Consider the following 27,426-nt stretch of genomic DNA (forward strand, 5'->3'; position numbering starts at 1 on the left):
GTCTGATTAAGATTTATGACAGTCTTGTCATGGGCAGCTTATGGTTTAGTGATCTTTACCTCCTGAGCACTGAACTAAAACCAATGCTGTTCACCCAACCATATAATGGAGTTTCCCTAACGAGGTCCAACAGCATAGTTTTTTCTCTGTACATGCAGTCCAATCTCAATCTCAAAACTACTGGAACTGCATAAATCCTCTGCTATATCAGATGTGACAAATCCTGTGAGTATTTTTCAGCTTAGCATAAAGAAGAAACATGCTCACAAGATACTGAAAAAGGTACCCGAACGCTGAAAATGTGACAATTAAGCATGTCTATCTCAAGAGGTCTAATTCCTAATTTGCATACACTTGTTGCAGTTATACTGTCTACGTATATAGAAGTGAAGTACCTTGCGAGGCTGTACTGAAACCCAGGGCTGTTCTTTCATTTGATCAATCTGCTCCCAAACCTTTGAGAGTTCAGACCAGACACCTTTGAGATCCTGCAACTCTTCAAGGGCTACCTGTAGTAAAGAATGTATAAAAAATCAGCAGTTATTCCTAATTTCTTTAACACCATTACCATGAGGGAGTTAAACAGAATTCTTTTAACATGTCTTAAACCTTCAGACAGCTTGCCAGCTCAACAGAACTGCAATAGCAATTGACCAAGATGAGATTTTTGCATCTCAGGTCACATAATTGTTTCAAAAGAATAAGACAGACATAGAAGAGATCGCAATCTCTTAAGGCTAGAATTGAACCAGTGTGGAGATGGTGTCCTGATACCTGTACAGCACAGGTTACAAGTCCCTCTTTTAAGGGAGAGAATGACGGAACTGAAAGATTTTCACCCACAACTGATAAGAAGTTGTATGAGCAGGTTGTACCTGGACACGCTCTTCACTGCCACTGAGCAGTCCTGTATCTGTTAGTTCCAGAGCTTCCTTGGCCTTCGCACACTTCTCACGATCATCCTTCAGCCTGCCGAACTTTCCTTCGTAAATGGTAAGAGCCTGAAGAGCCTCTTCTGGACGCAGATTTCCCTAAAGTTTGCATGGGATACATTAATCCAATAATTCTACAATCAAGTTGCATGCAAGTTAAAAGTAAGGACTAAATACTAAATGTTGTTTTGTCTCATTATTTCTCCATGTCCGATTTTCTGACAATAAGGCAACATACTAGTCCAGAATGAGTCCCATTCCAATTTTACGTGCAGTTTTTGGTTTTACTAAAAAAGCACTTTAGGGAAAAAAAAAAGAAAGCAAAAAGCAGCTTGCTTCTGAATCCTTCTACATGCAGAGCTCTAACATATCCCTTGTTTCAGATAAAGCTCTGATAGTTATTAAGTCATCTTCCTTTCTCACTTAACAGAGGCCTATGCTTTAAGGGTAAATTTCCCTCTGCAGCCAAACCCAGAAATCAGCACATTCACAAGTTATTACAGACCCCTCAAAAAGACTTCTACCATCATCTAAAATGAAAAACTGCAAAAAAAGAGCATAAAAATAAACTCCGTACTTCTGAATGCAGAAAATCTACCGCATATACTGAATATTATCCAGCAGTACTTACTGTTACAGGCTTTGTTTTCTCCCAGTCTGTCAGCAAGTCAGTTGTTCGGCTCTCCACTGCACGATCCTCCTGCACTATTTTCATCTGCAGATTTGCTACTTGTTGTTGAATGGCAGAATCCTTTCTGCGCATAATGTCATTAAAGGCACCCCATTCTCCTTCGATGTTGTCGATGTACAGCCAAGAGGAAGGAAACTGGAACCTTTGTTTCTCAAGCAAGCGCTGGCCATTGCGATAAAGCTGCAAGAGACAGTGGTTGTAAGTTAAAATGACAAAACTAACTTTAAACACAAGGCTAAATACAACACATTTTAATAAATGCTCACTACAGAGCTCACAGGGTTTTTCAGAATATCAAGCTCAAGTCTGTTTTTAAGAGAACTTGAATATCATGAAGCTGCCTCTTAAGAGCTAAGCCTGACACTTCCACAAGTAAGAATCATAAGCAAAACAGCATACCTCAACTTGCTTTTCAAACTGCTTGATTTTACGTTTCAAGGACTGCACGTATGTGATGAATGTCACTGCATCTGAAGTGCTAGCAGTGTCCACAGAATGCTGCTCCAGCTCTTGACGGGACTGTAAAGGGCACAAATCAGTGTTTTAGCATTCTAGAACAGTTGATCTAAAAGTGGAAAACTAGAATAAGGACTTATCTTACCTTAGAAATTTGTGAATGGAACTCAGTCATATTCTGACCAAGCATCTGGCCAAATTTGCTGAGCACTTCCTTGTGCCAGGAGTCATACTTCAAGTTCACCTTTGATTGTACCTATAAGTAAATAATGTTATAAAATTGTAACTTGTTAGCCTTGCTATTTTTTGTTATATGCCCATTCTGAAATTGAATGCATTTATCATAAACAATAATTACAATTTCTTACCTTGCCATAGTCAATGACAACAGGTCCAAATTCCTTTCTGGTTTCTGCATTGTCAAATGTTCCTCTTGCCTTTCTTATCTGAACTAGAAGGGCTTGCCACTTATTCAGGTCTTCTCCAAGACGGTTGTATATGTTTTCAGCCTGCATATCCCACAGACACTGGTACTGCAGCCAAACCTAATTGAGGTATTTCACAATGTTCAGAATCTTTACAGTACATTCCAAAAGATATGTTTCCCCCCAATCCCCAGGGAAAATTGAAAGTCCATGCTCATTTTAGGTGTAGCATTACATGGTGTCAGCCTCCTACCTTGACATACTGCTCCACTTCAGTCACAATTCCCATGACAGCTGAGTATGACTCCTCCAGAGCTGCAGGGCCATCAGGCATCCTTGTCAATGCATTACGATAGAATTTCTCTTCCTCAGACAGCTCATAATGCACTCCAACCTAAAAACCACAATTACACTTGTGATACACATCCCTTCCCTTGATTAACAAATCAAGGACAATTAACTGCAAAGTGAAGGTAATTGCTCAGACTTAGATATAGCTCCATTACACTTACCTGATACCTCTGACTTTGAATTCTTGGTAGCGACAGGATTACCATCTTCCAAGAAAACATTTCTTGGTAAAGTTTGTATCTACACTCTTCAATCGGTGGATTCAAGTATATCACCTGGTTGGTTATTCTTAGTTCATGTACAATGTTCTGCAGAAACAGTAAAAGCAATCAGTTTTACTGGCAGATACTACTACATGCAGATAACAATTCTGGACTTCAAGCAGCACTTCTGAGAAATCAACGTGCAAGTATTCCTCCAAAAACAGATGCAGAATACATACCTCCCACACAAACCTCAGAAATAATTCCTGCAATTAACTGACAATAAGAAAAAAATCCAAACAAACAAACAAAAACTAACAAAAAACTCCAGAAAAACCCAAAACAACACAAAAAAGCTTACTTTGATCTTGGGTTCACCACCAGGCTTATGGCTCACTTGAGGAGCGTCTGTATCCATGTCAACTTCTGCTTTGTCATCTGCTTGTCCAAGAAGAACTTGGGTCCAGGCTCTCAGTCCAGCTTGCAAACGAACACCCAGAATTCTTTCAATCTAAAGAAAATAAGACACATTGTAGGAAAAATCTGCATATTCACTGCAGGAATATACCCATTATCAATATATTCTGACACCTATGGCACCTCAAAGAACCAAGTGCTCCTTGACTAAGTCATTCCAATACCTGAGGGGGCCACAGACAGCCTGCAGAGGGACTTGTAGTAATAAGATGGGGGTAATGGCTTTAAATTGGAAGAGAATAGGTTTAGATTAGATATTAGGAAGAATCTCTCCTCTAAAGATATACTACTCCTTGATCTCAAACCTACCTCCATATCCAGCTTATTGACCCAAATTGGCAAATTTGAGTATGAATGAAGATTTAAGTCATCAACAGCTTTCTGAACTCTGTTCAAGATTTCGGAGAAAGTCTTGTGATCATACATGCATGTTTCCAATGATCTCACTTCCAGGTCTATCTTCTCCTCAATAATGAGCAGATCATCCACCTAAAATGGTTTAGGAAAAACAGGATGTTTAGTTTGACAGGTTAGATTGAGACAACAATAATTACGCAGTAATGGTTTATCACTTATCTTTATTTTGATCAATCACATACTTAACCCAAGAGCTACAGAAGTGGTCCTCAGCTATCCAATTTGACTTTTGGATAACCACACATTTATCCTTGAAGCATATGTATAAATGTAAAAATTGTGCAGAATTTGAAAGATAAAACAAACCTTTTCCTGGAAACTGAAGACAGTCTCTGCTAACCGCTGTACATAAGGATCAAGTTTGTATGATTCCCACACGAGTGCAATTCCTTCTGCAATCAAAGCCTGCACCTCTTTCTTCAAGCCAGCAACCAGCAGAGAGATGGTATTACGCTCTTCTACCTTCTCACACGTTCGCTCATACGTGCGGACACTTTCAATGAGAGAAATAGCAAAGGGATAGAGCTGGTTTGCTTGGTGAGCTTTGTTGACAATTGCCAGTGGGACACGGAAACCAAGCCACTTCAGGTTTCGGACTTCTTTTGAAAGTGTAATTATTTCTGGGAGGAAGTTGACTTTCAGTTTCAGGACGTTTCCAGTTCGACCTCGAACGCGAGTGCTTTCAATGGTGAAAATGCGACCAGACACACCAAGATTGCGCTGCTGAACTTTTCTTGCCCAGTCATCAAAGATCTCCTGAGTGTTGAGCTTCATGCGAAAGCTATCTCCGTCCTGCTTTAGCTTCTGACCTTCTACATGGTTCTCCCAGCCTTTACCAAGGACATCCTCGACACGCTTCATGTAAGCAGTGAGCTGCCTGTCAATCTGTTTCGCCCAAATTATAGACCCAGACACAGGAGGTAAGTCACGGACGTGACTCATTTTACAGGCTTGGCTCTGGGGGTATTGTACTTTAAATTTGTCGTGAAGAGACTCGATATCATCTTTGACACGCTGGATCAGTTGTGTTTGATATTCACGGATGGCACCGCGGATGTGAGGTCTGACAAACAGGGCGTTGAACCGAGAGAAGATCCTGAACATTTCGTTGGCATTCTTTGCTGTACCAAGCTGATCTCTCAAACGGGCAGTTATTCTTGTTTCAACTCTGTCAATCCTTTCATCATAGCGCTTCATTGCTGCCTCCCAGGCTTCTGTACCTTCTTTGGAAACATCTAATCCATCCACTTCCTTAACATTCTCATAAGCAAGATTGACTTCTTCAATCGCATTAGCATCTGCAGCATCAAAAAGGACTTCTGCTACTTTCATGTCCTGTGGTTCAGGTACCTCTCCTTGATTTTGCTGGGCAACAGCAGTTACCTGCATTAGAATCACAGTTTAATGAGTTGCATGCTTCAAAATTTGCCTAAAAATGGCTAAACACAGCCTGTTCTAAAAACCCTTGCAAGCCCCCCTACAAATTAGTAAGAAATCCTTAACAAACTTTCAGTCATGTTTCAGATTTACGTGCCAGTAGGAATGGGGCAACACAGTTACTTCACAAACTTCCACTACTATGCAGCATAATCTCATTTTCCACTGTGGTTTAGCCAAGCTCAAGGATTTATATGTCTAGACTTGCTGTGTTTATTAACATGAGGATGGTCATGTATTATGCAATGTAAGTCAGAATTAAAGCTAAGCCAATTAGCAGGGGTTTGAAACTAAAGTGGTTTTGGAAGCAGACATTAAAACTGAAGGTTACATTAGTTTTGTGTTGGTAACTTCTCTAAGTAACAGTAACAGTCTTGAAAGAGCCACACAGATTTCTGGTCAATAACAACTAATAAATTACCTGAGGTCGCAGGACCCTCACAATAACTGCCCTCAGCTGCTCGTGCTGACGCCTGAATTTCCTCATTTGATCAAGACGACTCTGGAGTTTCCTATGAGCAGGATTGATCCGCCACACCATCTTCAGGTTCTCTTCCCTTTTTCTTTTCACAATGTCTCTGAGCAGAACTTGCAGCTTCTCATATTCATCATCCCAGGTTTGGAATACTTCAAAGCATGCAACCATTACCTGAAAAAAGTTTTAGAATAGGAACTTCAACTCCCAAATGAAATGCTTCCAGAAAGTCACTGATCAATGCAAAAATACAGTGACCAGTATCACAAAACCATGAACATACCTTTTCAAATTCTTCATAGGCAACATGCATGAGTTTTCTGGTTCCCAACACTTTAAGTAGCTGTGAACTCAGATCTCTTGAAATGGCCTCCACCAAACGCAATGCTCTCTGGATTGGATATTTTGTGTTTCTGATTTTTCTCAAATGAGTAAATATTGCAACAAGGGCCTGTCTTATTTTGTCCAGCTCAGTAGCAGACAGCAAATCATTCAGTGGGAAGTCTTTCATCAGTGGATTATAGTCATTCACGGTTTCCAGTGCCTGTTTTAGACCTAAATGGAAGAGATTTTGAATATAACTTTTCATTTCTTTAACCAAATTTGTATCTCTAAGCAGACCAAGGTTCCTCTACCAGCATTGTTCTTTGTACCACAATGCTCAAATTTTGTAACAGCTTAAGCTCCCTAGGACATTTGTGAAAAACGTTACTGAGCAGGTATTTTACCTGTGTCTGTATCGAAGCTGACAGTTGCATGAAAACGTTTGCCATGTTTTAGAATATCTAGAGTCAGAAGAACTTCTGGGCTTTCACGTTTTTCCTGAATGCGGTACAGAGCCCGTTCCAAATTTAACCAGAAGCTTATCTCCTGTAACGCAGTGCCTGATGCAGGATCTCGATCTAATTTGGTCACCTTCAAAGTAAAAGAGAGAAAGAGAAGGGAGGGAGAAAAGCATTCAATTTATATGCTTCAACTGTAAAAACTTACTAAATATAATTGAAACACGTAACATCTGCTAGGTTTTAATAACCCAACCTCAGACAGTTCTGGCACTCATTCAGTGAAAAGTGTAGGAACTGCACGCAACACATGAGAAAGTTTAATTCCAGAGGTCCCAAAGGTCAGTTTTAGGACCCTCATGTAATATCTTCAGCATGGCCTAAAAACGTCACCTGCCTGCTCTCCTGATCAGTGTCTGTATTCTGGTTAATGACAAGTGAGACAGGCAAATGTTTTAAGCTCTCATGTAAAAAACCCAACACTGTTCTAAGACCAACATGTGTTTACAGAGGTAAAAAATCCAGAGTAGGACATTAGATGCTGTTTTTGAGTAACAGCAGTTCTTTTGAAGAGTAACAGGCAGGAGTATGAGATTACAAGATAGGGCTGGAGCAACTATTGAGAAGTCGCTGTGGATGCACCACAGGAAATAACAAAACAAGTCAACAAGACTTGTTTCTCTCAATCTGCTGTAAAGGTTTTAAGAATAGTTACAAAACTCACAAGATTACTGCCAGTTACTTAAGTCTACTACAATACATATAAAACAGTCATGCTCTCAGCTACTCATAGAACAATTTAGACTACACTCCAAATTTAAACTAAGTTTAGCCTAATTCTAGACTAGACTTAGCCTAATTTAGAATAATGTCTCTGGTGACTCAGAAAACTGCTCTCAGATCTTCAGAGTATCCTGCATGAAGCAGCACTTTACAAGTTAAACTGTGAAGAAGATACATGGTACTACACAGATTAGCACTTAGTTGTTTTTCTAGGTTCTTTTGGTTTGTTTTGGTTTTTTACCTTTTGTATTTCTCTAATCCAGCGGTTGACTCCAGACTGTAACTGATTGAGGAACAACGGATCCTCAGCCTTCTCACCAAAGTCTGTAACCTTGGGTTTTTCTCCACGTTCATAACACTGCTTGGCAACATTAGTAATGGTTGCATGAATTGGCAGACTGATCTCTGGAATCTCAATATTCTGCTGCAAATGCAAGAGGCCCATTTCAAGCTCTGCAATCTTTTTCTCAACTGAAGGAGCCATCTTATCTCCGTCCCTGAAAAAGCATAGATGTCTCTGTGTCAGAAGCTGAAACAAAAACCTTCCACGACACATTCAGGCCATCTGAACTGCTCTCCAAGAGTCAGCAACAGCATCATGTGCAACTGTGTGCTTAAACAATTTAACATGACTCACCTTGAGGAGTTACAACTGTTTCGGTTTGTTTTTTTTTTTTGCATTAAACACTTACTTAAAACCATTAGCACAGAAATGCAGTATTTATACTGAATTACCTGTCTGCTTTTCCAGATTCTCGGATATAGGACTTGAAAAAGGGAGCAACAGCATTGCTAATAAAAGAGTGTAGTGTTTCATACGGAGAGTCTTCACTGAGAGTGAGCACTCTGAGCTGGGAAGACACTGGTTTGTCAGCATCGATCACTGGTGTACGTTTAATGAACGCCAGGCTGCAGAGCAGAGAAGAGAGTTACCAACTAATCGTTTGGAGCTTAAATGACAGTTAGAATAGCTTTGATCTGACTGCAAGTTTAGGAGTCAAATGCTAATCTGTATTATCACACCTCATAATCTTTCTTCTAAGAGTCGAATACAAGTCTTCCAAATAAATACATCTTTGTACTTCGGCAATCAGCCAAACTGAGCTGTCAATAAGGACTCTGAAGTAAGGGCACACCAAAGAGGCACACATTTTACAGAGCTTCAGAGCCCAACATATATCAAGACAAGTGACAAATATTTAAGAGTCAGACGTAACTGAAGATTATTGAACCCAAGTTGTATCTGTTACATTTGTATGTATGCCAAATAAATAAAACTTTGTTCTTTAACTGCAGAGTTAGAAGTCCTAAGTCCATTCCTTTCAGCCTCATGACACATCCTTATTTTATCAGAGCCTCCACTCTGAAAAGCTATTGCCCCACTTGAATAAAAACACTGCCTGAAAGCACTAGATAATCTGCTTGTGCAGGTTTTGCATTAATAGGGTAGAAATCTTAAATCTATTTTACTAATTCACCTGTTTGACTTTATTCCATAATGAATGTCAGTGCTGATACTGTAGGAAATGAACTCTTTTTCTTCTTCTCCTTCATCTCCCACATCCTCTGCAAAAAAATATACTGTGTAAGAAATACTTCATTTCTAATGCATCTGCCACTCCCTCTCAAACATCTTCTGCTATTAGCAGACAATTTTCTGATCTTTAATTTCCACACCAACTTAATTAACTAAATTAGGTCAAACGTAGCTTTGCAATATCTCTCAGAGTTAGAATGGGTTCATTGTTTTTCAACAAACTCCATTAACTTTTTTAGATTGCTATAAAAAACCAAAAAACCATTACAACAAGTGAATTATAACTTGCATTCTGAGAGAGAAATCTGCAATACAGAATGTGCATTTACTTGCAGAGATACGCTGCCAGGATAACTACATTTCAGTGAGAACATTAAACAGCTGCTTTCTTCTTTCAAAGGTGGCTTTGTATTTTCAGACTTTTCCTTTGAAAATGATTTGGAAATTAAATCTCTGAACAAAAAAAACCACCTCCTGACAGAACAAAGGGCCAAGCCATGGGAAGTACTCAGGCATTACCACAGCCAATGCATCACAGATGATGTAATTGCTGGGGATGCAGGCAGTCGTGCTGCAATGCAGTGATTTCGGTGCAGAAGGTTACTCCCTGTTGGGGGACACTCTGGACACATGGCAGTACACTCTCATCCTGATTTCTTTCATCCCCTCTTAGGAGATACAGCCTCAGGGTGTCACAGTTGTGATCCCAAGGACCAGAAGCCTGGTCAGAGAACAACACTGCACTAGACACCACGGGAACCCCTATGAAAGCTATTGGCAGGCTGGGTAGCTGGTGATAGGAGAGAGCTTTTTTCATTACTCAGAAACATGGCTTCTGTTTCATCGTCATCAATAATTTACTTCTTGCTATGTAATCCACGGACAAGCTTCAATAATAACATTGCTTTTAATAGTGCCAGAAAAAAGATCTCCATATGCTGGTGGAGGTTGCAGATCTGTTAAGTATGAAGACTGGCTGCCAATCAGAAAATCCACTCTGCCCAAATAACTGCTATTAAACCAGAAGACATGGATAAAATGCCTTCTGCATATTGTAAATTAGTATTTAGCTTCTGAAATATGCAATGAATGTCTCAATTTCTTTTTAACTATACATGTGTATATATATATATATATATATATATATATATAAAACAATATGTATGCCACAAGCCTGGAGCTAACTGATCACCACTGTCTTTTATTTATCCTTCCAATCTGAACTAAGCATAACTGACTTCATGAGCCAGGCATAGGACAAATGCAGAAATCATCTGCATAGCCTATTAATATTCAATGGGTTTTCTTTAAATCTTATTGAACACTGTATCATGAATTCATAAAGACAGGTGTTCTTTTGTTCCCTTCTAGAAAATTAACCCTGCTGAAAAAGAAGTCTCAAACTTTGGCAGGGGAAGCAGAAGGATAATCAGTGGAAACAGACATAAGATAAACAAAGACAGGATATTTTTAAGCAACATCTTACGTTTATAGTGAATAGACAGCAAAGAGAAGAACCTTATTCGTGCTTCCCTCAGTGAGCAGCAACTGCAGAGCATACATCCATTATGTTAAACTGTGGTTGTTGATATGTTAAATAATGCAGTATGAAGTATGACTATATTAAGATTTGATATATATCTGCAAGAATGGAACCACCAGCACACTAGGATAGAGATCCAGAAGCCTAATATTAAAATTTTGCAAGCTCACGCTGGCAGGCAGGTATACATTTACAGGCTGCAGGGGCATGTTTAATAGTAAGAGTCTGCATTATTGACGAAGCCTAGTGTGTTCTGTCATTGTTCATTAGGTTGAGTTCTGTGACAGTAAGAGCCTATTTAGCAACAGATTTGTTGACAATAAAGTGGTTTCCTAAATAAACGGTAACAGCAGCATGTAAATAACAAAGATACTCGAGTCAGAGCCTCAGTTTAGCTGCAGAATTTAATGCAGCACTTGATGCGGTTCTGAGCACAAGCAGCACGGCTACCAGGCTGTGGTGACTAAACAAAGGCACTGCAAGGTCCACATCTTCGTTCGTCAGTTTCCGGGGTCTCGCTAGTTAACCACGACACCACGCTTTTTACAAGCCTATTCAGCTTTGGGGTATTTATCTTCCTTTTATCCGAGGTTTTGGCGCTTTTGCTCGTCTCAGCGCGGCTACCTGCCTCGCCCAGATGGAGGCCGCTTCCACGGCAGCTTACAGCACCCACAGCTGACTGACAAAGCATTTTCGGTGCCTCTCCAAGCAGGGGCGGCCGCAGCCGCAGCACGCCGGGATCTGCGCCCACAGCCCCGTCGAGCACCCGCCGGGCCCCGGGAACAAAGGCGGCAGGGGAGGCCGGGCTGGGCGGCGGCGGTGGCAGCGGGGACCCGCCCGCCGCTTGGGCTCTGCTGCCGCCGCCCTCTCCGGACCCCGATCCCGCGCCGTGCCCACCCTCTCCCAATCCCGACCCCGATCCCGCGCCGTGCCCGCCTTTTCCCTTTCCCTGTCCCGCGGTGCCCGGCCGGGCCGCGCTGAGGCGGAGCGGCACCGAAGCGGCGGGCGCGCCCCTCCCACCCGCGGCAGGGCGGCGGCTCCGGGCGGCCGCGGCCATTTTGCCACGGCGGCGACCGCGCTGCCGCCTCACCTTTGAGCGTGGAGCGCTCCACCAGCACCGTGTGGACCTGCGGGTCGGAGAGGAACTTGCGCATATGCTCCAGGGCGCCCTTCTCCTCCAGCGCCGCCTCCAGCGCCGCCGGCGCCTCGCCGCCATCCTCCAGCAGCAGCGGCACCAGCTTGCGCAGGTGCTTCTGCAGCACCGACACGTCGGCCACGTTCTGCACCGCCGAGCCCGACACCTCCATGCCGCCTTCCTCGCCGCCGGGGCCGCCGCCCCCGCCGCCGCCAGAGTCGGACATGCCGAAGCAGAGGATACGGGCCGGCGCCGCGCTCCGCCCGCCCCGCCGCGCCCCGGCTGAGCCCGCCCGCCGCTGCGAGCCCCGCCCGGCCGCGCCGCGGGGGAGCCTGGGACGGGCGGCCCGCCCCGCCCCGCCCGCCTCCCTCCCTCAGGCTCCGAGCGGCTCCCCCGCCTCCCCGCTGCTTTCCGCCAGCTCCTCCCGCCTTCCCGCGGCCTCCCTATTCTATTTATAGAATGACAGAATGGTTTGGAGTGGAAGGAATTTTAAAGATCGTCCAGTTCCATCCCCCCTGCCGTGGGCAGGGACACCTTCTGCTAGACCAGGTTGCTCCAAGCCCGACCTGGCCTTGAACACTGCTAGGGCTGGGGCATCCGCAGCTTCTCTGGGCAACCTGTTCCAGTGCTTCACCACCCTCATAGCAAAAAGCTTCCTCCTGATATGTCATCAAAACCTACTCTCTTTTGGTTTGAGCATCCCCCCCTTGTCCTGTCATTACATGTGCTTGTGAAAAGTCCCTCTCCACCTTTCTTGTAGGCTCCCTTCAGGTACTGGAGGGTTCCCTTCGGGAAACCCTTCTTCAAGGGTTTTATCTGAGTGATTTATTCTGGAAGGAGCGTGCGGGATCTGAGCGGGAAGGGGAAAATTCTTCCCCCACACACATCCAGGCCTTAGTGCCCTGGCAGCACCGCCCGGGCGAGGCATGTTCTGCTGCCGCCGCCCCAGGACCTGGAAGGCAAAGCAGTCCCGGGGCTCATTTGGCCAAATGAAAAATGTTTATTTCACGTGAAAATTAACCCAGAAGCCTTAAGGACAGATGGCACAAGTGACATTTTCCCATGAAGAAAGCAGCAGGCCAACTGTAAGGCTTCTTTAGTGAAGAGCCGCCCCCCTCTTGTACCACGGCAGGTGGTGGTGGGTGAGGGGGGGGGTCGGCTTTATATAACCCAGCCCAGCCAGCCCTGCAATTACCCTTTAATGAATCCAGAACCCAAACGATTAATCCCAGTCTTTTGGGAGACTGTTTCACAAACGCAAAGGACACACAGGGACCAAAAGCACATCACTGAGAAAGGGGATTTTAATTAAAAATTAAAGAGTATAATTTTAAAAAATTCTTAAAGGTCTTATACAGCTGACACATCCCAGTGTCTTTGACTGATTGACGTATTAGATTAGTTTAGCTCACTGCCACCGAGAGGGACGATCCCGTTTCTCTGCGCTTCAACCAGTCCCCTTCTCCCCCAGTCCTGGCTGGCATTTGAATGCAAACTGGGAGAGGGGGCCATGAAGTTCTGAAGCAATTCCACTGACTTCCCAAAAGTACACTAGGGATGGTGGGTGACCTACAGACTGAAACTCCAGTTTTTGCTCATATGGATGTCGAAAAGGTAATGTTGCCCCCAAAAGAGAAAAACCATCCACAAAAAAGTGCCTCTGAACCCTACATGCATCTCCTTGGAGAGATAAATAGGGAAATGCGGACACCCTCAGGCCCAGGATCTGTTCAGATGTACTGCACAAGAAGGAAGCTGGGGTGAAATATCATGCCTGGCAAAGAAAGTCCTGATTTGTAAGCCACTACACAATTGTAACTCAGCAAAAGTGTCTAGGTCCGGCTACAATACTAGGAATCCTGAAAGCTCAGCCACATACCCTGGCTCCTCCATTTCTACTACGGGAAAAAGCATGCCATGCTCAAATAGGCTCCTACAGGGTTTATGAGTCCAGTTGAACTTTGACAAAGCACTGATTTAACTAATGGAAACACCAAACCTTCTTGGTTGGGAAAAAAAAAAAAAAAAAGGCATCTGTTCAGCAAGTAAGTAAGTTTCAACCACAAGCACCAAAAGAGGTGATTGGTTTTTGATGAATCAAAACCATTTAAACACCTTCCCCTCCACTAGAAAGGTAGAATTTATTTTTGATGAAGACAAATAGCTGTAGGTACTAATCTGAATATTCTATTTACAGAATAGTTACTGAGACAGTGTTTAATAAAACACTTGTCTATTGCTATTCTCTAAAGTCTAGCTTGTTCACACCTGATCATCCTTCTATATGAAGGTTAGGTTTTAGGATTGCTTTTCACATGAAAAAAAGAGCCAACTTTTCTAGGCTGTCTGAATTCCAAAGCTATCCCATCTCTGGTCATGCCTGACTACTTTCCCATGGGGGAGAATAAGCTGCTTCTTATATCCACATAGTAAGTGCCAGCACAGGCCAAGCACCCAAAAACACAGGCTAAATTAACATTGTGGCCTTCAGGACGTTCATTAAAATGGTGTTGATAATATTCTTGAGCAACTTTGATGCATCTGAAGAGTAACTTGGCATCTCCTTGGAGGTGAGCTCAAGTGACGGTTCCAAGTATTGGCATCCTTGTCCTTTTAGAGAAATCATCACCTGCTACACCAAAACCTCACAAGCTTTGTAGCTTACAAAGGAAGATACAATATTTCATTGATGTTGCCAGGGAAAAATACAAATAAGGAAAGGTAGAAAGTAAGGAGAAGAAAGTATGATAGGGATAGGAAATCACAATTCAGGTAAATATTTATATACATTGCTGCCAAACTGCAGAGAAAGTAGGGTCAAAAAAAAATCTCCCAACAAATCCTATCTTATAGTAGGTTTGAAAAATAGAAATGTGTCGTGTGACAAGACTTTATGGCATAAAGAACAAGTCTTGAATTCTGATATCTAAATGTTAGGCTACTTGCAACTAAAAGCTAGTGTAGGTATTGTATTCCTTTAATCACTTCACCCTTATCTACTGTGCCAAAGGGAATGGGAGGAAGATATCAACTAAGGAAAGGGAAATTGAAGCAGAGACAAGACAAACTAGATTTTTGCACAAGTTCTCTTGTGCAGTTAAAGCCTATGGAGAGAAAAGGCTTCAGCTTGCTCAATCAGGGTGAAAAATCAGGTGCCTTGATCTTCCTCTAGTTAATTACAGATGTCCTTTCCTTGGATACACAAAGGACCTGGCCCTTCTCACAGGTATGAGAAGCCACTGAAATCAGTCATCCAAAGGGCAAGACCGACAGTATGACACATAGCCCCATAATTTAACTAAAGAGAAGTATTTCAGAGAATCAGAATGAGAACTATGACTTCTCAAGGCAGACAAGATTTGCTCCTGGCAAATGCCACATGACATATGTAGAAAGAAAAACTTTTTTCACACTTCATAAAAAAAAACCAACAAAACTTCAGGGGAAAAAAAAAGGTTTTTTCCCTATACTTAATAATAACTTAGTAGCATTTGAGACCAAAAACAAAGGAAAAAACCCAAACAAGTAAACATTGGAGCAAATCATTTGCTTTCCCATCTCTAATCCTCTTGCATCTTTAATTCTACAGCAAGGGTAACAGAAAAATTACTACGGCAAACTCTTCATGCAAGCATGAACCCTGTCAGTGCACTTTTCACAAAAATACCTAAAATAGCTTGAGGCAATTATGTGAGGCAATGCCCTTCTCCCCTTTGTAGTTAACCAGTGGAAGCCTTCTCCCCTCACCACCACAGCTCATGAACCCTCACATTGTGTGTGTACAGCCCTCACTGGTGTGGCAGTGAGTGCAGTTCCCTCGTGCCTGGGCCCAGGGAAAGCCAGCTACAGTCGTGCTGCTCCTCAATTGCAAGGGGAGGGACAATGCATTACCTTCTTTAGCTCCATGGTAAATCCTCCCTTGGGAATTTCGTCATACAAAATGTTTAACTACATCAAAGCTTTATTTCATAAGGTAAAGACAGCTCGAGCCAAGTCTCCTCATAGAAAAGAAACTAATCCAGGGAGACAGTGATATGGTAATTAGAATGGTATTTCTTAATTAGCTATACACAGTCAGTCTCCACATTCACTGCACACAGCAAGGACAAGATTAGAGGGCCAGAAATGCTCCACTTTCAGGTGGATGGCCCATAATGGGATCCAGAACATTGGGATAAACTGGAATCACAGCCATCTCCTGTAAGTACATTTGGGAGGTGCATAAAGCAAACCTGACAAACCTCTAAACACAAGCAATGTGTGCTACACCAGCACCTTCCTTTCCAATTCTACAAAGCCAACCCATGAAAGCAATGCCAAAAAAGGCTGTTGGTCAAAACCCCCAAGCTTAATTCCCTTAGAGAGAATGGATTAAAGGTCACTTCCTGAACATGCTTGCAACTCAGTAAGGTAATTTATACGGGAAAAATGTCATCACTGTCAGTAGTTTAAAAACATTGCATTTTGAGAGATATTTGACCCTAATTTCCTAAAGTGAATGACTGGATCCTCAGTTGTTTCAATATCTAGTTTTTCGTTCATGATGTGATGAGCTCAAGCACAAAGCTGTTTCTTTCAGTACGCAAAGATCTAATTTGTAACTCAAATCTTACATTTATAATTCAAGTCAGCAGTCAGCTGCTGACCCCAGGTTCACCCATCCTCCCAACTTCTCCTCCAACCCTCCCCTTATTGAATGTCAGCTTTACAAGAGTTACTTTCTCAGTTCTTTTGAAGACTTTTATGGATTGCAGAGGGAAGACAACTCCTACTGCGGACTTAAGTTTTTCCCTACATCTTTGCCACCTGACCACCCATCACCTACCAGAATATAATCCCTGTTTTTTGGGCTACTTTGCTTGAAGCCTTTCAACATAGAAGTGCTGCAGGGGAAAATACTGTGGTATGAACAGTGCATTTTCCATAATTGTAAACTGGAGTTCTAGCAAATTCCTTTCAGTACTGATTGGTGCTCTACAAGTGAAGTCTGAATATCCACTATTCCTGAGTTGTTTTTTTTTGTTTGTTTGGTTTTTTTTTTGTAATGGCCTTTCCATATTTCTTTTGCTTTTTTGACATTCATGAAATTATTTTCATCTGTACAGCTGATTGTGCAAACAATGATAATCTGAACCCACCCCCAAACGCCTTGTGTTAAATTTAGTTCCATGATGAGCAAGTAAAATTCACATGTTCTTTATTTGTCCATATAATACACCTTTTTTTTTTTTTTTAAGTTTTAAAATTGGATAAAAGCATATTAAATGGCAGGTGTATGAAGTTCTTCAGAAACAATGCCAGAACAAAAAATTGAATTACAAAATGTTAAAAAATATGTAGGTACATTTGAACTTAACATTCCACTAATGCATAATGTTACAGATATTGTCTAATGAAAAATAATTGTGCCACTTACCTATTTTTGCTGTTTCTAGGAACTTTTTATTCTGTACATAGGACGATTCTGTACAAAATATGAAGTCTACATTTTTATTACTTATTACCATAAAACAAGGTACAATGTATGTACAATATTAAAATGAAGCCATACTAAAGCCACACTAAAAAGACACTTGTAATATTACTTTTGACATTCCTGATGTACAGGTGTAATTTTGGAAAATGGGGGAAGGTGTCAGACAGAACTTTATGAAGAACAACAGTCACCAAAATTCTACTTCAATTTTTCTTTTTATTTTGGATGTATTAGTTTTAGAATTGTTTAGTAAAGGATTATAAGAAGTATATAAATATTGATAATAAACATGCTAAACCATTAGTGGTGATAGATTTTGGAATATTGCCTAAGCAAATGTTCAGTGGCCCAAAACTTCAAAATATGTCTTTATAGAGATCTTCAAGCCTTAAAAAATACCACAATATTTCCCTTTTTGGTGAGTGTTTATCTTCAATAAAGAACAAAAATAAAATCTAGACAGTGAAAGATGTTCCTATACGTTGAGCATCACACAATCAATCAAACATTGATATACAGCTTTTTTTTTATCCCCCCCTTGGGTAACATAGGAATAATTCCTTTCAGCGACCTCTTGCACAAACATACTGGACACCCAAAATCAAAGGTAACTGATAATCTACCAGCTAAAGATGGAAGTTCAAACAATGGTATATCAAAATACGTAGACGTTGCTTTACACAATTAAAAAAGCACCCTTTTTCCCTCAAAAGGAGAAGGCATCTTTAAACTGCTTTCATATAGTTTATCCTAATGGTAAAGCATATTCTTTTCAAGTTTTACAGGAAATGTTTTCAGACACAGTGGACATTCCACTTAAAAGATTGGGTTGGTCTTGAAATTTAGTTGTTGTAAGCCAATATTTACCACTCACAATTTTCTTCCAATAGACAACGTAACAAATATTGGAAATTGAATGTTAAATGCAACCAACAAACAGCAGGCACTACATCTGCACAAGGTTACTATGAATGTCTGCTTTGCGCAATTCTTTTTTATGGATGCAGGAGATGTTATACTTCCTTAAAAAGTAGAACAAAACTGTTTTTAAAGAAGCCACGTTTTTTATCTCTTTATGCATCAAGACATTAAACATTAAGTTATATCATGTTACTGCCAGAGACAAAAGAAACTAATCACCCATTCAGAATAGCAGAACACATTTCAAACAGCTTTTAAGCAGGATAAGTAAGTCAAAATACTGGCCACCCTGAGAGAAATCAAATATTGAAGACAAAGCACTATATTTTTAAAGAGATTTTCCTCCCGTGCTTTTCCATCTACAACAAAAAGCTCATTACATGCAAGTAATCTTGTGGAATATATAGCAGCATTTGAAGATCATCAGCAACTCAGATGCATTTTCAGTTCACTTGTGAGGTGTATTTGCAGCACATGTGCTCTTTACAACAACAACAAAAAATATTTTCACGGTAAAATATTATGGTCACTATCTCCTCAGCTCTTAGACTCATCTAGAAAGAAGTACAATGGAATTCAAGAGTCTGTTCTCCTTTTTTTTTAAATAATAAGCTTATGATCTTGTGTTACCTGAAAGGTTATGTTCACCTTTCAGATAAAAACTGATGCAACTGAAATCACACATAATATCTGCCACAGAATATTGAACTCCTAGAGCCCAAGAAAAATGCTGAGTATTAAAAGCTCAGATAAGGGAGAAAACAGCGAAAGAGTTATTTTATTGACTTGAAAAAACTTAAAATGAAATTTCATATTCAGTCTATTCCCAGTCATAGTAAACAAATTTTCATTTTAGGAAAAAAATCTTCTACCAGTTCATACTTGGAATACTGGTGCCATATTATACACTAAAGACTGGAAGATATGGCTTTAAATCTACATAAAGTATTAGGATGTGGTATATATAGATATATATATATCTTTATCCTAAGTAAAAGAGAAGTGAATTTACAGAATTCTTAGAAAGGAATGATGACTGAGGATTGTCAAGAATGTTACCACTTTGTAAGCCATGTTTTAGAATATGAAAGAATAATTAGGTATTTTCAAAACTGCTGGTATATTACAGGACAGCAATAATGTGGAAACAACTGTAAAGCTGAGAAATCCTAGAAAAAGTTTAATACTTATATTTGAAATAAGTTTATTTTTGAAAAACACATTTATCATTAGTACCAACCATTGGTCATTCACTTATTTAGACGGAAAGAGTTTATAGAATGCTTTTCTCAAATACGACTACAAAACTGCAAGTTATCAGCCAGTTGGTACTATGACAACACCTCCAGGAAATTGTGTCCACTTGATTATAGTCAACCCAATATTCTGCAAATGGAACTGGGTAATTTACCATTGTTTGAACTACTAATCTTGAGCTGCATACTCTATTAAGTTATTGCCTACAGAACTGGGTTGAAGAAAGCTTTGACTTTGTGTAACTGATTGGTATGGCACAAAAAAGTAAGTTCTACTGTAGAACTGAGTCCAGAAAAAAAACTTTTCCTCCAAAATAATATTTCACTGTAATAGTTTAATGCCCATCATGTGATATTAATTCATCAGCTCTGCAATGTGATTCCAAGGCTTTCATGGTATAGATATCCTGAGGCAGTTCTGACTTGCGTCGCACAAGAGGACGATCTTTTTTCTGATCTTTCTGTGCCTGAAATGAAAATAGAACAAAGTTGGCCAAACATATGAATTACTAAACAATTACTTAAGAATATTTCTTGCATGTAAGTATGTTGACTTAAGGGAAAAGAAATAGAAAACATATGGGAAGAAGTTTTTACTTTCTCCTCTTTACCCTACCAGCTATGCAGTTTCAAGTATTAAAATAATTTTTTTGCTCAGAGGAAAAATTAGAAACAACTAAGACATTCTAAATTATTAACAATCACAACATTACTACCACTTTATCAATTTTACCAATGCTCTTCAAAACCACAGTATTCCTATCAAAGTATCTTTAAACTATGTAATGGTGCCTTTATGTAGTTCCCATGTCTCTATCACCTCCCCTAATTTGCCTGTTTATTCACGTTCTTCTACAAAAGAAGTCCTTACAAAAAACCTGACTGGCTTTTACTTAGCCATTGATTTACTAGCATGCTCAAAAATGGTCAAATTTCATTGTGGCAAACATTATTCACTAAAAATGCTCACACAGTCTGGTACAGAAAAAAACTCCTGATCTACTTTCCCAGTCTCCATCACCTCTTCAGTACAGACATTCTGCTACATCGCTGACCTCTGGCATAAACCAATTCTATAGATTTTAACAATTTCTCCTTTTTGAAGTTTAATTTAAGAAACAAACGAAGCTGTCCTTTTGACTTGCCTTTTTACCCTGACAGCTGTAGTAGCTCCTTTTAACATTAACTTCTGATGGCAAGTGATATCCAATGGTCCATCAAATGTCCTCTCAAAGACTGATGCAGGAATGCTACCTAGCTTGCTTTCAGAGATACTCTAATCCTTATATCAATTCTTCTCCTACCTGGTGACCCGAACTCATCCATCCTCTTGCAAGCTTGTACTTCTTACAGCTTTCTAGAAGTTTTTCTAATAGTAAGGATTACTGTTTGAAAACATTCTGTTATCTTCACTAGGACAGGATTTTCGCCTTTGAAAAACTCGCTTATAACCCTTTAATCATCTCACTCCTTGCACACTTTCTGAGCAAGGAAAGGCAAAATAATTTTGCTTGTACCTTTCTCCTCGTACCTAGCACTGGTTCTGGGCTCTGGAGCGAGTGAAAAGAGGCCCCTCTCCCCATCACATGGGCCTGGCTAAGCTATCCAAGGTCTGAAGCAAGGCAGAGGTTTAGAAACTTTAATAAGCCCAGTGCTCCTCACTGACTAGCTCTAATGAGCATTCCCATTCAGAAGAATGCTACCTCATCCTTTGCCTTGGATAGAGACGTAATTCAGCCACCAAGATTAACATGTAATGCGCTGGAATCCACAGCACAAAGAAATGTTTGAAAAACAACAATCATTGAGCATGTCTTCGAGGCATTTCAGCATTTCTTTTAATTTAGACCTTCATCCAAAATGCCATAGTACAAGTAATAAATAAAATATAATCTTGCAGGATGACACCAGAATTTTAAGAAAGTAACGCAAGAGGTAAGGCTGACAACAGATCTTTATAAAATGTCTTATTGGATACATTGGTTCAAATTAACAGACTTTATCTCCAATCTCAACTCTTCTTTCCAGCTCCATTTCTCTGGTCTTAAACTTTGTTGGACTTATATATATTCATAGTACTATACAGTACATATTTCTACCAGAAATCTTAGTGATACTGCAACACTTCCTGTCACCTCTCCATTTTCCATGAGCTCCAAGTTGAAATATCATCTAGTTTGAATGTTGGTATTTGAGTTCCACTTAACTTAATAAATTAAAAATATCTGAAGATTAGTGAGTATTAGCTAAAGACAAATAGGATGGAAATGACCTTGAGAGTCCTTGCTCTGTAGTTGGTAACAGAACCTGACAGATGGTGGACTGAGGAAGAAGACCCATGAGTGGGCAAGACAAATGCACACTTCACATATCTTTTCAAAACACGGGAGCTTTAGCCACTAAGAAGGCTCTGAGCAACAAACAAAAAAATGTACAAAATACAGTGAGATTCTAATGACAAGCTTTTCTTATGAAAAAACAAAGCTGTTTTACAGAGAGGAGACTAGAACACAATATGGTAGATTTTAGTTATAGTTCTAGCTATCCTCAAGGCATAATTATTGTTCCCATCATGACACAAAAAGCTATTCCTAAGAGAAAAAAACCCCAAAGTTTCTGCAGAAGAAATGTCAAAAGAAACTATTATGTAGATCCACTAGATTAGAAACATAACATTGTATTCCTGGCTGCTACAGTATCACTTGAAAGCTGCAGCTCTGATAAAGTGTATTTCTCCAGGATAAATGGTTACAAGGCTGAAAATACAACAGAAGTCTGTCTGTGATTAACAGTCACTTAAAAAAATCAATTAATAAATTAAAGCACTTTGCTATCTTCACAAGGCTTTACCTGACAAGCCTCTTCTTTCACTGTCTTTTTCAGCGTCTGCAAATCTTCAATTAAAGGCCCATCTGTTTCCATTGCAACAGGACTGTTCAGCAAACTCGTGTCACTATATGTCGGGTACTAATAAAATGCAAAGTGTTAAAATAATCATTCTTAGTAGTAATACCTAAAATACTCAGAATGCATTTGAGCATTTGAATGATATGATGAGTTATTTGAGATCAGCTTCGATATCTTACGCTTCCAGGCACAAGTAATACATTTTAGAATGGAACTCCAATACTTTCATTTGGCAGAAACAGCCTGCTGAAAAACACAGTGAGCATAAAACCCCCACGTTTTGATTATCTGAGATTGAATTTTAAAATACTCAGATTTTGCCAGTAACGTCTACTTTGGCAATTAGTTATGTGAAACCTTATTTATACACTGTCTAGGGATTTGTGAACAGTGTAGCAACCCAAACACAGTAATTTTACTTTAGGGTGCAATTTTGTGTTGGAAGAGATAATACACTGTCAGAAAATCAAATATAGTTAATATACATTTATATAATTTCAAAACAAAATATTAAACTTTTCTGTTTTCAGAAAGGTAAAAGTCATAAAAGTATTTTGAGAATTAAAAAGAAATCTTGTAAAAACTCCTACAGTCCAGCAATCTCAATATTTTATATTTTAATTCCGACGAGGTGTATATGATCTTGAATTCAAAACTCATTTATGCATGCAGACCTTTTCATCAATTTTTCCTCATAAACATTTTAGTATCTGTGTATACTAATAATTTAATGCATGGATTTAATGATTATAGTTATTCTAAAATCTTAAAATGTATTCTTGTGTCATGCAGAGTCAGGAGTAGCTCTGAAGAACAAGAATTATCATTAGACAAACTAAAAAGTTAAAAAAAATTCCAGGAAGAAAAGAAACCCTTAAAATCCATTATCTAGAGTGCTAAAAGCGTTTATATCCTTACGTCAATTCGGTGGAGCACTCAGTATTAAAATTAATTAATTGCTTCTAATTATTAGCTCTCATCAAGTATACTATGCAGAACATACTGTATTATGGTTGTGTTAAGCCGTTTCAGAAAATACACATTTACATAAAGTTACTTGCTAAGAAAAGTAAATATGCACGTAGAATTTTTTTTTTATTACAACTCAATCCCCCTTATTTAGCCAAATATGCAACAGTTCATTGTTTGTGATAGTAAATGACCATGTATATCAAGTACTCTTCAAGCAAGGTTTTTGTATGGCTTATCTCATTAGATAAATGCTTTGTAAAAGTCAATTATTGCTTTTATATGAATAGCCCTTTTTGATTAATTGACCTGTTGTCAACTTTTTAAAAAATTTTAACAGATTTTATTTAAGCAGTTTAGTAACTGTTCCCTGAGAAATGCCACAAGAAGAAAAAATCATGCATGAATTTCCTCCTCCTTAGACAAAAAGATTACCTCATGTTTTCTGTTTTAAAATAGCACTGAGACCAGACAATGTCCCACTTCTGTTTACAGAGTACAGTTTCTCCCTCTTTCACCACTTTAAACTCAGCTAGATGCTGTTGGAAATACACAGTACACTAAGGTTCTTGCTGCAGTATAGTAAAATTCTGGCTGTAAAGTAATTTAAATGTTTGGAGTTTTTTTATTCACAGCAGCAAACCCTATGATTGAGATAAAGGAAAACTGGCAGCCTTCTCCAAGCAAATTAAGGGGGTGGGGAACCCAGGCCAAACATTCCCTTCTCCCATAATCTCAAAACATAATGAATAGTCTAAAGGACCTTTGTTTATCAGAATTTGATTCACATCAAGTAATGCCTGACAGGATGTTTTCCTTTAGGAAGAACCTGAGGTGCAGGTTCCCCAGCAGACCGGCCCAGTGCAGGTATGAGAACAAATGCAGCACACAAGGACGTACAATATTGCTTTAATCCATTTGACACAAAGGAAAACTGACCAGTCATAACTCACAGTTTGCAGAAAGATCACTTTTGTAATATATGGTTTGCAAAACAGCTTTTCAAGAGAGACCAATTATGGCATCTCTATATTTTTCCATAATTTTGCACAATAACTTTTCAAACCGCAATACAGTATATGTCCTATTATAAGAAAGGGAAAAAGTACTTCGTATCATACTTTTAAGAAAACTTTTTTTTTTTAAATAATTACTTGCACAAGAGAAAGGTTACAAATTTTAAAAGTACTTTTATTGTATATCTTTCATAATACAATTAGTGAAATTGCTTTATTTCCATGATCAGTCAGACCTGTTTCCCCCACTAATATTTAACAAAACTAAAGTATTTAAACATGAACATGTTAATCTTTTCTAAATACCTGGGGATTTGATTTGGCTAGATTTTCTATTTTAACCCATGCTTCTTCCCGTTCCTTCAATTTTAGCTTCTCTCTGGAAAAAAAAAAAATCACATAGGAGAAAAAGAATTCAACAGAATATTATTCAGCTATGCCCATTTCAGTCTACTGCCCAAAACATCACTGTTGACACACATTGATGTAATTTGCATCATATCAATTAAATCAACATTAAAAAGGAAAAAAATCTCATAGTTTCTCCAGAAAGCAACAAACTGGCTGATAGTAGTTTATTTTTAATAAGTGTGTATCACTAAAAGAGTTAAAATTAAAACAGAAAGAAGTCTTGATCTATGTCAAAAGCATCTTTGTGTTTTAACTTTATAATACTTGAATTCTATATTGAAACATAAGAAGTCAATAACTTTCCACAAAAAGAGGGAGGCTTCAGATGATAGTTTAAAGGAAAAGGCCCAGGGACATTTTGAATTGAACTCTAACAGTGAAGTACCCAAAAACCATGCTCATTCTAGGGAGTTGCAAGCCAAGAGGGATGAGCCAGAATGCCTTTTTTTTTAAATCAAAGTAGGAAAGGTTTGTTTCCTTGTGCCTAACGTAATTTGAAATTTTAAAATCTAGGGTTTTTTTGACTGCCTTTCTTACAAATAAATACCTTATTGCAGAGACCAGAATGATCACCTGCCTTTGAAAGCTAGTAGAATTTAAAAAAACTTTGAACTTAGAGGGCTTCGAATCATAGAGCTCTCAGGCTTCAATTCATAGAGCAGATGATCCAAATGTTAAGAGAAAAAAAAACGGAAGAGCAGCTGCATCCAAGCATATACACAATTTGTCTCCAGCTCTCAAGTTAATTCAAGCTGGGAGGGAAGAACTCTTTAACCATCCCTTTTTAAGTTCTTGTGTGGTAGGAGATTTTTTTTTTTTCATTTGTTTTGTTTTGCTACCATGTCACTCAGTACTCTCCTTGCTTTAGTTCATACTCAAAATACCACCCAAAAAACTCCTAAAAAACAAAGAGGAAAAGAGTGATTTCTCATTTAAAAGGGATTCCACTTACTTGCTATGTGGGAGAAGGTAATTACAGACTTTTTAAAAGAGTCAATGTTCACAGTTTTGTCATCTATAAACACACACACTTTAAAAATTTGCTACGCTACAAGCTCATTTCTACTTGAAATGTAATAAGGAACTTCAAAACTTGAACAAATCAATCTACATTAAGAATCTGTACCACTTCCAGTATATCAGTTTAAAATAGGTGTACAATTTGAACCACTACTTGAAAGAGTCCCTGTTTACTTTTAAATTAAAAATAAAATTTAAATCCAGATATTTTCAGGACCCACTTTCTAACTTATGCTCCCAGTTCCTGAAATGAGACCCAAACCACTAACACTTTTGACTTCTCAGTCTCACTTGAGCAGGATTCTTCTGCCAGATAAAGTCTGAACCCTGTACTACAACACAGTAACAACTTGATTCCAGGTAATAATTATAAGAACATGAAGATATGCTCACACACAATACAATGCTGAAAAATACTGGAAAAGTATTTTGGGACCGAGTGACAACATGAAAGAAAATAACACCAGGTAAATAAAGCATGCTAAAATAAACACAGGATAAGAACTGAACTGTTTAACAGATTTTCTACACTGGGCTCCACGATTACCAGTGTCCCTCTCAAACATTTCATTTTTAGGAAGATGGTGACGCCAGCAGTATTAGGTCTAAGCCCACATGAGGTACCCTATTGTTAAAAAGATTTACAGTTCACATACAATGAGAAGTTTCATCAAACCAACTTTGAGACTGCTGTACTGGAATTATTTGGGCAACTTCCCAGTAATGACACCGTTGTTTTTCAGAGCTAAAGCACTCTAAACAAATTACTCAAGAACAGACAGACACACTGACATGAAAACTTACTTCAGTTTTTCTGCTTTAAATTGCTGTGTGCAGTCATCGAACAGTTTTTGGTTCATCTCCATGAAGAGTTTCAGAGCATTGTATATCAAGCCATGTATTGTCCTATAAGTAAAACTTCTGGTTGAAACTCAGAGTACTTTAAACTTTGAAATCTACTTTTTCTGGTCAACAGTAGCCAATACCCTACATAACTGGAAAATTACATCATTTCAGAAAAAGTGGAAACAAAGTTAATTAGTGGAAGTTTCAGTTAACCCACAAAAGGCCTAACACAAGTACTAAAATTATCAACTTCGAATGCAGCTTTCTTACACTACAGTACTACTCATCACTTACACTTTGATGTTTGAACTTAACTTTTAATACTAAGTGCATCAATACAGGACTAGTTTTGAAATTTAGTAGCTAATCAAGATAGATTTATTATAGACAATGCAAGATGACATTAAAGGTCTTGATTTACTGGCAACCAACAAATTCAAGAAAAAAGAGTTAGTGATTAAAAGGAGTGTAGAAAAGACACCATTTTTTTCATTTTGAAAACTGCCACACAGCAACAGCATCCACTTCAACACAATTATCAGGACTCTTTAGAAAATGTTAGAAAAGTAAAGTGGAAAACACAAAAAAAAGTGCACAAAACCAATCTGCCTTATGCAGCATTTTTACAGAGCAATTTACAGTTCTGGTCTGTAGTGCATTGCTGCTCAAAAGTAATCAGTTAAACGATTACTTTGTATCATGCAAGAAGAAAGAGCGCAGCTGTACTGGGTGGCATGACTTCTGCTCAGACTAAATGAATGCATGACCTTGAAGGCCAGAAGAAACAACCAATAGCAACTCACATCTACTATGCATAATTGCATCACTGAATTGGAATTTTATTAATGAGTACTTTATTTGTCAGTGCTTACACCCAGCAACAGTAAGCAATCACTTTAACATCGCTTTAGCTTCCATTTCTTTCCCAGTGTTTAGTGGCAGATTGATTACTCATTCTTG

General features: G+C 39.2%; 2 protein-coding genes across 3 annotated transcripts in view; both read right to left on the reverse strand.

Moving 5' to 3' along the window:
• Nucleotides 1–11,885, reverse strand: part of DYNC1H1 (dynein cytoplasmic 1 heavy chain 1) — a 44,690-nt gene extending 32,805 nt beyond the window's left edge. Inside the window, exons 1-18 of the mRNA XM_050334880.1 lie at nucleotides 11,600–11,885; nucleotides 8,908–8,995; nucleotides 8,165–8,338; nucleotides 7,671–7,926; nucleotides 6,593–6,779; nucleotides 6,148–6,419; nucleotides 5,811–6,038; nucleotides 4,259–5,335; nucleotides 3,845–4,024; nucleotides 3,420–3,569; nucleotides 3,017–3,163; nucleotides 2,758–2,898; nucleotides 2,448–2,624; nucleotides 2,225–2,335; nucleotides 2,023–2,142; nucleotides 1,564–1,803; nucleotides 876–1,031; nucleotides 396–509 (exon numbers count right to left, since the gene is read on the reverse strand). Coding sequence (XP_050190837.1) covers nucleotides 396–509; nucleotides 876–1,031; nucleotides 1,564–1,803; nucleotides 2,023–2,142; nucleotides 2,225–2,335; nucleotides 2,448–2,624; nucleotides 2,758–2,898; nucleotides 3,017–3,163; nucleotides 3,420–3,569; nucleotides 3,845–4,024; nucleotides 4,259–5,335; nucleotides 5,811–6,038; nucleotides 6,148–6,419; nucleotides 6,593–6,779; nucleotides 7,671–7,926; nucleotides 8,165–8,338; nucleotides 8,908–8,995; nucleotides 11,600–11,870 — 4,089 coding nt within the window. The 5' untranslated portion in view covers nucleotides 11,871–11,885. The remainder of the gene's footprint in view (nucleotides 1–395; nucleotides 510–875; nucleotides 1,032–1,563; nucleotides 1,804–2,022; nucleotides 2,143–2,224; nucleotides 2,336–2,447; nucleotides 2,625–2,757; nucleotides 2,899–3,016; nucleotides 3,164–3,419; nucleotides 3,570–3,844; nucleotides 4,025–4,258; nucleotides 5,336–5,810; nucleotides 6,039–6,147; nucleotides 6,420–6,592; nucleotides 6,780–7,670; nucleotides 7,927–8,164; nucleotides 8,339–8,907; nucleotides 8,996–11,599) is intronic.
• A 3,702-nt stretch (nucleotides 11,886–15,587) lies between these two features.
• PPP2R5C (protein phosphatase 2 regulatory subunit B'gamma) overlaps nucleotides 15,588–27,426 on the reverse strand; it is a 78,976-nt gene continuing 67,137 nt past the window's right edge. The window contains exons 13-16 of one of the 2 annotated variants that reach the window (XM_050335514.1): nucleotides 26,425–26,526; nucleotides 24,496–24,568; nucleotides 22,148–22,264; nucleotides 15,588–19,764 (exon numbers count right to left, since the gene is read on the reverse strand). In XM_050335514.1, the coding sequence (XP_050191471.1) occupies nucleotides 19,633–19,764; nucleotides 22,148–22,264; nucleotides 24,496–24,568; nucleotides 26,425–26,526 (424 nt within the window). In that variant the 3' untranslated portion in view covers nucleotides 15,588–19,632. The remainder of the gene's footprint in view (nucleotides 19,765–22,147; nucleotides 22,265–24,495; nucleotides 24,569–26,424; nucleotides 26,527–27,426) is intronic. The other variant, XM_050335515.1, reaches the window with a different exon arrangement.

Source organism: Myiozetetes cayanensis, unplaced genomic scaffold (assembly GCF_022539395.1).
Source record: "Myiozetetes cayanensis isolate MyiCay16 unplaced genomic scaffold, myiCay2020 scf6-25, whole genome shotgun sequence".
In the NCBI taxonomy this organism is placed as follows: Eukaryota; Metazoa; Chordata; class Aves; order Passeriformes; family Tyrannidae; genus Myiozetetes; species Myiozetetes cayanensis.